A 12175-nucleotide genomic window follows, 5' to 3' on the forward strand; every position below is an offset into this window, starting at 1 on the left:
ATACAGCCTACCTTCTATCTCTTCAGTGATATTAGGGGGTCTGTAGATTACACCAAGTATTATTTTTTCAGTATTTCCCTCCTTTTGTAATTCTACCCACAGTGATTCCACATCCTCAGAATCATCACACACTATGGCATCGTTCACACTGACTTTCATACCACTTCTTACATACAGACAGACTCCACCACCTTTTCTGTTCATTCTATCCTTGCGAAACAATGTAAACCCCTGCAGATTAACAGCCCAGTCATGCGAGGAGTCCAGCCATGTCTCAGTGACCCCAACTATATCACCAGCTATGTCTCAGTGACCCCAACTATATCAATATGTTCCTCCTGTATCAAGGCCTCAAGCTCCCCAATTTTATTTGCTAGGCTTCTGGCATTTGTGAACATACACTTTACATTTCCATCCTTTATGTTATTGGGGTTAATGGGATTCAAAGGTGTAAGTTTTATTTTTCTATGAAGCCTATTCCTATTAACTATTCTAACCCCTCCCTCCGCACCACCCCCAGGTACATTTATAATTCCCACCTCTCTATCTACACTATCTTCCCCCTCTTTGCTGTAGGTTCCCTCCCCCCAAGTCCCTAGTTTAAACACTCCTCCACCCTTCTAGCCATCTTCTCTCCAAGCACAGCTGCACCCTCCCCATTGAGGTGCAGCCCGTCCCTACGGTAGAGCCGGTCAGCCCAGTTCTCCATGAACCCAAACCCTTCCTTCCTACACCAGCTTCTGAGCCACCTCCCTGATCTCCCGCTGCCTCTCTGGTGTGGCTCGTGGTACTGGTAGTATTTCAGAAAATACTACCTTGGAGGTCCTTGCCTTAAGCTTGCGGCCTAAGTCCCTGAAATCATTTTTAAGGACACTCCACCTACCTCTTACTTTGTCATTGGTGCCAATATGTACCATGACTGCTGGGTCCTCTCCAGCCCCGCCCAGCAACCTGTCGACACGATCCGCGATGTGCCGAACTCGTGCGCCAGGAAGACAACACACTGTTCGGCGATCCCGGTCTTTGTGACAGATCGCCCTGTCTGTTCCCCTAATAATTGAGTCCCCCACCACTAGTACCTGTCTGGCCTGCCCTGTACTCCTCCCTCCCTCCTTACTGGAGCAGACACCCCCCTGGCGGTCAGAGGCAGTATCCTGCTGCAGTTCTACTAGCTCTGTAATGGCATCCCCCTCATCTGCCAAGCGGGCAAACTTGTTGGGGTGTGCAAGTTCAGGACTAGCCTCCCTGACACTTTTTCCCCTACCCCGCTTTCTAACTGTAACCCAGCTAACTGCCTGACTGTCCTGCAACTCCGTCCCACTGTCCTCCCCCACCTCTACTCCCGAGAGTGCCTGCTCAGTGAGCAAGAGACTCCTCTCCATGTTGTTAATGCTTCTCATTGTTGCCAGTCGCCCCTCTAGATGCAGGATCTGGGCTTCCAGACGGACAACTAGCACACATCTCGCACAACAATATGCACCCTCAAACTGTTGTTCAAGGATTGCATACATTGAACAGGATGTACATTGGACTGCATTTTCCAACATGGAGGCCATCTACTCCCCAAACAATTATTAACCAGCCAAAGTGCCCACCAAAACATTATTCATTAGCCACTTTGCTGTCCTATATGAGTATCAGCTAGTTACACTGCCCCATATGAATATCCACCTGACACACTGCTTCTTATTCCCTCCATACTATTATCCACTAGCTAGAGTGCTGCCCCATACTGGTATTTCTTATGTATTTTTCTGCCCAATAATAAGATCATCCATCTACTGTGCCCCCTACCAGTATCACTCAGCTGGGGTGCCCCCATACCAGTACCACTTACAGTGCCCCTCTCTAGTGTATACAGAAGTGTGGTGTCCCAGTACAGGACATGTCCTCTCCCCTTTTGTCTGGAGTCCCCTGAGCCAGACTCCCTCCATGAAAATTGGCTCTCCTGAAGGGCTAACCCCTAATCACCTCTTAATATTCTAATATTTAATATGTATATTTATAGATTTAATTCATATAGAATACCTATTTATAGGACCTTAGAGGTCATGTGCCTTTGATTTATGTTATGCTATGGTTTAAGGACCTTTGGGTCATGTGATATACCCAGAGTTCCAGAGGTCAGAACTGACGGGTTCTGCTGACCAATGAGCTTTGTCCCACCCCCTTAATATATAAGAGGCTTCTGCCACAAAATTCTCTCTCTTGGTCCCTGCACTTCAAAGCAAGCACATCAATCTATAGCTCTTCATCAATTCAAGCTAGGCCTGAAGCCTTATCTCCCACAGCCACTAAACCGTGAGTTATCCAGCTCAAAACTACTAAAATCCTGTGTGACTACTGCAACTCAATTATATTCAAACCAGTAGCACAGTGGCTAGCAAATCAAAGCTCATTGTACTTAGAAGTCCCAGCAAACCTGTGAGGAACCTGAACTACAGTCCTCTATGCAAAGACTGTTACCTGCAGTTGCATAAAATATGCAGTAAAGTTTATTCCGGTTTTCATCAAATATCTGCTGTGGACATTCAATTATTTCCCCCTAATGTTTCTGGGACGGTTGGCGGTAGGACAATTACTCTAACGTGGGTTCACATCATGTTTTTGCCATACTGTTTTCAATCCGTTCTTCTAAAGAAAACCGTATGGCAAAAAAACGGATGGAACAGTATTGGACAAAGTAAACCGTATGTGTTTTTAAACTGTATACTGTTTTTAAAAGTGCATAAAGTTCCATCCGTTTAAATTTTTTTTTTAAACCCATACGTTTTTGAAAATTTTGTCCATTTTTAATGGGAGGGGTGTTAGGTGGGGATTATAGGATGCAAATGCACATGTGCAAAGTAAAAACCGTATACGGTTTCCCGTATGGAACCGTATACATGTGCATTTCCAGTTGACGTCCATGTTAAAAAAAAACGTATGTGGTTGACCACGTTTTTGTCTCCGGTTTGAAAACCGTACTGCAACCGCATACGTTTTTTTTAACATGGATGTCAATGGCAAACGTACATGTATACAGTTCCATATGGGAAACCGTATACGGTTTTTACTTTACACATGCGCATTTGCATCCTAAGGTCCCCACCCAACACCCCTCCCATTAAAAATGGACAAAATTTTCAAAAACGTATGGGTTTTTAAAAAAAATTAAACGGATGGAACTGTATGCACTTTTAAAAACAGTATACAGTTTAAAAACGCATACGGTTTACTTTTTCCCATACTGTTCCATCCGTTTTTTTGCCATACGGTTTTCTTTAGAAAAACGAATTGAAAACAGTATGACAAAAACGTGATGTGAACCAGTGACTATGGTTTTGGGTACGAGAAAAAAACTGACAAAACTGTACGGGGTGCAAAACGGAAACAACCTGATGCATCTTTTGGCATACGGTTTTCAATGGAGAGTCAATGAGGTTTTCAATACGGTTCCATACGATTTTCACATAGAAAACTTACACTGGAACTGTATTGCAAAAACGTGGTGTGAATGCAGCCTTACAGTACATAATTAGACTGTCATATACCGATATATGAAAGCAAAATGTGTCTTCTGGCGCGTTGTAAGTTATCTTAGGGTGCTTTCACACCACGTTTTGTACTTACGGTTCCCTAATATGGCTGGGAGGAGGGGGGGCGGTGCTTAATCGCGGAGCCCGCACTCAGCCATATTCGGGAACCGTATTTAATGCATGTCTATGAGCCGACCGGAGTGAACCGCAGCCTCCGGTCGGCTGCGTTTTCGGCCGTACGCGGTTTCCCGACCGTAGGCAAAAACGGGTTTGAGTTTTATATATATAGATATATATATGGTTACCCTGTCTGTATTTGTGGTAACCACGAGTGAAACCCGTGACCGCCACTACGCTGGGGTTAGCTACTTGGTTCTTGGGGGGGTTATGAACCAAGGGTCAGATGGTATTAACCCTTAATGTCACGTGACGCCACTGTAGTCTTGGTATCTCCCGGGGTACTACAGGTCCGGGGAACTCCATCTCCCCACAGGCTAGCAAGGAAAGAATTGACTCCACACTAGGTTGCAGTTTAACGGAGGCTTTACTAACTTGAAGATAGGTGGTACAATCTCCACAGCGCTCAACCAAAGTCTCCCAAAGGTTTAACAGACAGTCTCTAGAGGACCACACAGCTTGCAGTGCCTGGACTTGATATTGCATATATGCTTGGCTATTACGGCCGGACTAGGAGTTTTAGGTCTGCCCTATATTAGGCTTGAGATTAAAGTCACTTACTGAAGTGTCGGTAGATTTGTGGCTTTTTGCCGGAAGATAATGAATTGTCCTTTAGGAATTCTCTGGTCAAGGCTGAAGTAAAGGCTGGATATTAGTTGGGGTTACTTCATGCTTTTCTTATCTTCCTCTCATCTTTTCTCTCACTCCTCTGCGGATTCTCTCTGCTACTCCGGAGCTTCACCTCCTCTGAACTTGCTCGGACCTCCACTCTGTACTCTGAACTCCACACAACTCCTCTCCTCTACTACTCTCCTCCACACAGGAAATGCCACCCCTTATAAGGGAAGGCTAAACTAAAGCCCATTGGCCAGGCAGCTGTGGATCATAGAGTTGTCTGTATCCCCTTTAGGAGTTACAATAAAGTTACATACAAGTAATAACATAATATAACACCTTACACAAAAGTTTAGTCTAGCCCTCAGTCCTCCACTCTCACATACCCTGACTAAGCATGAGGTTGCTAGGTAACATACTTAAAGCTACAGACACCTAATAACGGATTTCTCAGTTATAACAGTGCAAATACATATTAGAAATGGTTGAGTCCCTGCAGGGGAGCCCCCAGGACACTGGAGGTCTCAATCTGACAGGGCCTACAATACCTTGACACAATATACCTGTACTGGGACACTGTTACGCCGAGCGCTCCGGGTTCCCGCTCCTCCCCGGAGCGCTCGCTTCACCTCCTCCGCTGCAGCGCTCCGGTCACGTCCTCTGACCCGGGGCGCTGCGATCCTGCTGCTAGCCGGGATGCGATTCGCGATGCGGGTAGCGCCCGCTCGCGATGCGCACCCCGGCTCTCCTACCTGACTCGCTCCCCGTCTGTTCTGTCCCGGCGCGCGCGGCCCCGCTCCCTAGGGCGCGCGCGCGCCGGGTCTCTGCGATTTAAAGGGCCACTGCGCCGCTGATTGGCGCAGTGGTTCCAATTAGAGTTATCACCTGTGCACTCCCTATATTACCTCACTTCCCTTGCACTCCCTTGCCGGATCTTGTTGCCTTAGTGCCAGTGAAAGCGTTCCTTGTGTGTCCCTTGCCAGTGTTTCCAGACCTTCTGCCTTTGCCCTTGACTACGATCCTTGCTGCCTGCCCCGACCTTCTGCTACGTCCGACCTTGCTTCTGCCTACTCCCTTGTACCGCGCCTATCTTCAGCAGCCAGAGAGGTGAGCCGTTGCTAGTGGATACGACCTGGTCACTACCGCCGCAGCAAGACCATCCCGCTTTGCGGCGGGCTCTGGTGAAAACCAGTAGTGGCTTAGAACCGGTCCACTAGCACGGTCCACGCCAATCCCTCTCTGGCACAGAGGGTCCACTACCTGCCAGCCGGCATCGTGACAGTAGATCCGGCCATGGATCCCGCTGAAGTTCCTCTGCCAGTTGTCGCTGACCTCACCACGGTGGTCGCCCAGCAGTCACAACAGATTGCGCAACAAGGCCAACAGCTGTCTCAACTGACCGTTTTGCTACAACAGTTGCTACCACAGCTTCAGCAGTCATCTCCTCCGCCAGCTCCTGCACCTCCTCCGCAGCGAGTGGCCGCTCCTGGGATACGCTTATCCTTGCCGGATAAGTTTGATGGGGACTCTAAGTTTTGCCGTGGCTTCCTTTCCCAATGTTCCCTGCATCTGGAGATGATGTCGGACCTGTTTCCCACTGAAAGGTCTAAGGTGGCTTTCGTAGTCAGTCTTCTGTCCGGAAAAGCCCTGTCATGGGCCACACCGCTCTGGGACCGCAATGACCCCGTCACTGCCTCTGTACACTCCTTCTTCTCGGAAATCCGAAGTGTCTTTGAGGAACCTGCCCGAGCCTCTTCTGCTGAGACTGCCCTGTTGAACCTGGTCCAGGGTAATTCTTCCGTTGGCGAGTATGCCGTACAATTCCGTACACTTGCTTCAGAATTGTCCTGGAATAATGAGGCCCTCTGCGCGACCTTCAAAAAAGGCCTATCCAGCAACATTAAAGATGTTCTGGCCGCACGAGAAATTCCTGCTAATCTACATGAACTTATTCACCTAGCCACTCGCATTGACATGCGTTTTTCTGAAAGGCGTCAGGAACTCCGCCAAGATATGGACTCTGTTCGCACGAGGCGTTTCGTCTCCTCGGCTCCTCTCTCCTCTGGTCCCCTGCAATCTGTTCCTGTGCCTCCCGCCGTGGAGGCTATGCAGGTCGACCGGTCACGCCTGACACCTCAAGAGAGGACACGACGCCGTATGGAGAACCTCTGCCTGTACTGTGCTAGTACCGAACACTTCCTGAGGGATTGTCCTATCCGTCCTCCCCGCCTGGAAAGACGTACGCTGACTCCGCACAAAGATGAGACAGTCCTTGATGTCTACTCTGCTTCTCCACGTCTTACTGTGCCTGTGCGGATGTCTGCTTCTGCCTTCTCCTTCTCTACAGTGGCCTTCTTGGACTCTGGTTCTGCAGGAAATTTTATTTTGGCCTCTCTCGTCAACAGGTTCAACATCCCAGTGACCAGTCTCGTCAGACCCCTCTACATCAATTGTGTAAATAATGAAAGATTGGACTGTACCATACGTTTCCGCACGGAGCCCCTTCTTATGAGCATCGGATCTCATCATGAGAGGATTGAACTTTTGGTCCTCCCCAATTGCACCTCGGAGATTCTCCTTGGACTTCCCTGGCTTCAACTTCATTCCCCAACCCTGGATTGGTCCACTGGGGAGATCAAGAGTTGGGGGTCCTCTTGTTCCAAGAACTGTCTAAAACCGGTTCCCAGTAACCCTTGCCGTAACTCTGTGGTTCCTCCAGTAACCGGTCTCCCTAAGGCCTATATGGACTTCGCGGATGTTTTCTGCAAAAAACAAGCTGAGACTCTACCTCCTCACAGGCCTTATGATTGCCCTATCGACCTCCTCCCGGGTACTACTCCACCCCGGGGCAGAATTTATCCTCTCTCTGCCCCAGAGACTCTTGCCATGTCCGAATACGTCCAGGAGAATCTAAAAAGGGGCTTTATCCGTAAATCCTCCTCTCCTGCCGGAGCCGGATTTTTCTTTGTCTCCAAAAAAGATGGCTCCCTACGTCCTTGCATTGACTACCGCGGTCTTAATAAAATCACGGTTAAGAACCGCTACCCCTTACCCCTCATCTCTGAACTCTTTGATCGCCTCCAAGGTGCCCACATCTTCACTAAATTGGACTTAAGAGGCGCCTATAACCTCATCCGCATCAGAGAGGGGGACGAGTGGAAAACGGCATTTAACACCAGAGATGGACACTTTGAGTATCTGGTCATGCCCTTTGGACTGTGCAATGCCCCTGCCGTCTTCCAAGACTTTGTCAATGAAATTTTTCGTGATTTATTATACTCCTGTGTTGTGGTATATCTGGACGATATCCTAATTTTTTCTGCCAATCTAGAGGAACACCGCCGGCATGTCCGTATGGTTCTTCAGAGACTTCGTGACAACCAACTCTATGCCAAAATTGAGAAATGTCTGTTTGAATGCCAATCTCTTCCTTTTCTAGGATATTTGGTCTCTGGCCAGGGACTACAGATGGATCCAGACAAACTCTCTGCCGTCTTAAATTGGCCACGCCCCTCCGGACTCCGTGCTATCCAACGCTTTTTGGGGTTCGCCAATTATTACAGGCAATTTATTCCACATTTTTCTACCATTGTGGCTCCTATCGTGGCTTTAACCAAGAAAAATGCTGATCCCAAGTCCTGGCCTCCTCAAGCAGAAGACTCCTTTAAACAACTCAAGTCTGCCTTTTCTTCGGCTCCCGTGCTCTCCAGACCTGACCCTTCCAAACCCTTCCTATTGGAGGTTGATGCCTCCTCAGTAGGAGCTGGAGCTGTTCTTCTACAAAAAAATCCTTCCGGGCATGCTGTCACTTGTGGTTTTTTCTCTAGGACCTTCTCTCCAGCGGAGAGGAACTACTCCATCGGGGATCGAGAGCTTCTAGCCATTAAATTAGCACTTGAGGAATGGAGGCATCTGCTGGAGGGATCAAGATTTCCTGTTATTATCTACACCGACCACAAGAACCTCTCCTACCTCCAGTCTGCCCAACGGCTGAATCCTCGCCAGGCCCGGTGGTCTCTGTTCTTTGCCCGATTTAATTTTGAGATTCACTTTCGTCCTGCCGATAAGAACATTAGAGCCGATGCTCTCTCTCGTTCCTCGGATGCCTCAGAAGTTGATCTCCCTCCGCAACACATCATTCCACCTGACTGCCTGATCTCCACTTCTCCTGCCTCCATCAGACAGACCCCTCCAGGAAAGACCTTTGTTTCTCCACGCCAACGCCTCGGAATCCTCAAATGGGGTCACTCCTCCCATCTCGCAGGTCATGCGGGCATCAAGAAATCTGTGCAACTCATCTCCCGCTTCTATTGGTGGCCGACTCTGGAGACGGATGTTGGGGACTTTGTGCGAGCCTGCACTATCTGTGCCCGGGATAAGACTCCTCGCCAGAAGCCCGCTGGTTTTCTTCATCCTCTGCCTGTCCCCGAACAGCCTTGGTCTCTGATTGGTATGGATTTTATTACTGATTTACCCCCTTCCCGTGGCAACACTGTTATTTGGGTGGTCGTTGATCGATTCTCCAAAATGGCACATTTCATTCCTCTTCCTGGTCTTCCTTCTGCGCCTCAGTTGGCTAAACAATTTTTTGTACACATTTTTCGTCTTCACGGGTTGCCTACGCAGATTGTCTCGGATAGAGGGGTCCAATTCGTGTCTAAATTCTGGAGAGCTCTCTGTAAACAACTCAAGATTAAATTAAATTTTTCCTCTGCATATCATCCCCAGTCCAATGGACAAGTAGAAAGAATTAACCAGATCCTGGGTGATTATTTGCGACATTTTGTTTCCTCCCGCCAGGATGACTGGGCAGATCTCCTTCCATGGGCCGAATTCTCGTATAACTTCAGGGTCTCTGAATCTTCCTCCAAATCCCCATTTTTCGTGGTGTACGGCCGTCACCCTCTTCCCCCCCTCCCTACCCCCTTGCCCTCTGGTCTGCCCGCTGTGGATGAAATTTCTCGTGACCTTTCCATCATATGGAGAGAGACCCAAAATTCTCTCTTACAGGCTTCTTCACGCATGAAGAGGTTCGCGGATAAGAAAAGAAGAGCTCCCCCCGTTTTTTCCCCTGGAGACAAGGTATGGCTCTCCGCTAAATATGTCCGCTTCCGTGTCCCTAGCTACAAGTTGGGACCACGCTATCTTGGTCCTTTCAAAATTCTGTGTCAAATTAATCCTGTCTCTTATAAACTTCTTCTTCCTCCTTCTCTTCGTATCCCTAATGCCTTTCACGTCTCTCTTCTCAAACCACTCATCCTCAACCGTTTTTCTCCCAAATCTGTTCCTCCCACTCCTGTTTCCGGCTCCTCGGACGTCTTCTCGGTCAAGGAGATTTTGGCTGCCAAAAAGGTCAGAGGAAAAAATTTTTTTTTAGTAGACTGGGAGGGTTGTGGTCCTGAAGAGAGATCCTGGGAACCTGAGGACAACATCCTTGACAAAAGTCTGCTCCTCAGGTTCTCAGGCTCCAAGAAGAGGGGGAGACCCAAGGGGGGGGGTACTGTTACGCCGAGCGCTCCGGGTTCCCGCTCCTCCCCGGAGCGCTCGCTTCACCTCCTCCGCTGCAGCGCTCCGGTCACGTCCTCTGACCCGGGGCGCTGCGATCCTGCTGCTAGCCGGGATGCGATTCGCGATGCGGGTAGCGCCCGCTCGCGATGCGCACCCCGGCTCTCCTACCTGACTCGCTCCCCGTCTGTTCTGTCCCGGCGCGCGCGGCCCCGCTCCCTAGGGCGCGCGCGCGCCGGGTCTCTGCGATTTAAAGGGCCACTGCGCCGCTGATTGGCGCAGTGGTTCCAATTAGAGTTATCACCTGTGCACTCCCTATATTACCTCACTTCCCTTGCACTCCCTTGCCGGATCTTGTTGCCTTAGTGCCAGTGAAAGCGTTCCTTGTGTGTCCCTTGCCAGTGTTTCCAGACCTTCTGCCTTTGCCCTTGACTACGATCCTTGCTGCCTGCCCCGACCTTCTGCTACGTCCGACCTTGCTTCTGCCTACTCCCTTGTACCGCGCCTATCTTCAGCAGCCAGAGAGGTGAGCCGTTGCTAGTGGATACGACCTGGTCACTACCGCCGCAGCAAGACCATCCCGCTTTGCGGCGGGCTCTGGTGAAAACCAGTAGTGGCTTAGAACCGGTCCACTAGCACGGTCCACGCCAATCCCTCTCTGGCACAGAGGGTCCACTACCTGCCAGCCGGCATCGTGACAGACACCACATATAGATTGTAGGGCAAATTGATTTAAAATAGAACTTAGCAACTTATATGTGGACATGATCTATTATCACAGAATTTTCCACAAACCTTTCCGCCTCACATCTAACGTCTATGGCCATTGTGGACAGTATTGATAAGCATTCCCACAGAATTGACTTGCTTTTGTTGCAACCTCTTCCATATAGTATTGTAACTGCTCTGCATTATGCTGGGAACTGGTTTTAATCTGCCTTTTTATCAGTAGATAGTAAGTATGGCCCCTTTGTTGTAATTTTAAAGGAAAACTGTCAGCCTGTTCACCCACACTAAACCCAACGAGGGGTCAGTTACTAAACTATTTGAATTAGTTCCTGAGATATGTCCCCAGAAGATCCTCTGTTGAATTCAGTGAATCGTGTGCAGGGGGCGGGGCTTCATAGGGGGCAGGGCTTCATGACTCCACTTCACTAGGATGTGGAGTCACAGGGAATGAATATATAAATTGATCTGGCAAAGCCCCGCCCTCTGCTCGCAATTCACTGAATCCTCTCGCTGGACTCCTGCTTGCCCACACTATAACCCAGTGTATTGGTGAACAGGCTGACAGTTTTCCTTTAAAGGGGTACTCCGCACCCCTAGACATCTTATCCCCTATCCAAAGGATAAGGGATAAGATGTCAGATCGCCGGGGTCCCGCTGCTGGGGACCCCACGGGATCTCGGCTGCTGCAACCACCTGTACGGCTTCCACCTCACACTGGCAACGCTGGAGGCTTCAGATCCCGACCACAATGGCAAACGAGCGTGACGTCACGATTCCGTCCCGTGTGACATCACGCCCCGCCCCCTCAATGCAAGTCTATGGGAGGGGGCATGACGGACCTCCCATAGACTTGCACTGAGGGGGCGGGGCGTGACGTCACACAGGGCGCTCGTCCGCCATTGTGGTCGGGATCCGAAGCCTCCAGCATTGCCGGTGTGAGGTGGAAGCCATACAGGTGGGTGCAGCAGCCGAGATCCCGGGGGTCCCCAGCAGCAGGACCCCGGCGATCTGACATCTTATCCCCTATCCTTTGGATAGGGGATAAGATGTCTAGGGGTGCGGAGTACCCCTTTAAGTAACTTTGATCCTTTTTTCAGGAATTTATGTTTATTGTAATGTTGCTGTTCGGCATCACTTGTTTGTACTGGTGACAATATTGGTTAAAATGATAAAGATCTATTTGTTTCTGGTTTTCCAACAGAAGTCCAAGCATATGGAACACCAGATGATGAGCACAGAACCCAACGAAACACTGACTACATTGGCTAATACCACTTTAGCTCCCAAAACCGGATGTATAGACCAGAGAAATTTTGAATGGATATTTACCTACCAGCCCCCATACATGTGGTTCATCTTTGTTTTGGGCTTCATAGAAAACTTGTTTGTCATCTCCGTCTTTGTCCTCCATAAGAGTCGCTGCACAGTGACTGAGATCTACCTGGGGAATATGGCGGCTGCCGATCTGATTTTTGTTAGCAGCCTACCATTCAGGGCTATATATATGTCAAGCAAGTACTACTGGCCATTTGGAGGCTTCATGTGTGTAGCCATCTTCTCTTTGTTTCTTCTCAACCTTTACAGCAGCATTTACCTCCTTATGATGGTCAGTATAGAGAGATATCTGGCTC

The 12175-nt window shown here is 49.2% G+C and overlaps 1 protein-coding gene across 1 annotated transcript in view; it reads left to right on the forward strand.

The window, feature by feature from the left end:
- The first annotated feature begins 4016 nt into the window (after nt 1-4016).
- Nucleotides 4017-12175, forward strand: part of LOC130295752 (B2 bradykinin receptor-like) — an 8788-nt gene continuing 629 nt past the window's right edge. Inside the window, exons 1-2 of the mRNA XM_056546817.1 lie at nt 4017-4218; nt 11746-12175. The exon at nt 11746-12175 is cut by the window's right edge and continues 629 nt beyond it. Coding sequence (XP_056402792.1) covers nt 11758-12175 — 418 coding nt within the window. The 5' untranslated portion in view covers nt 4017-4218; nt 11746-11757. The remainder of the gene's footprint in view (nt 4219-11745) is intronic.

This window comes from Hyla sarda, chromosome 11 (assembly GCF_029499605.1).
Source record: "Hyla sarda isolate aHylSar1 chromosome 11, aHylSar1.hap1, whole genome shotgun sequence".
NCBI lineage: Eukaryota > Metazoa > Chordata > Amphibia > Anura > Hylidae > Hyla > Hyla sarda.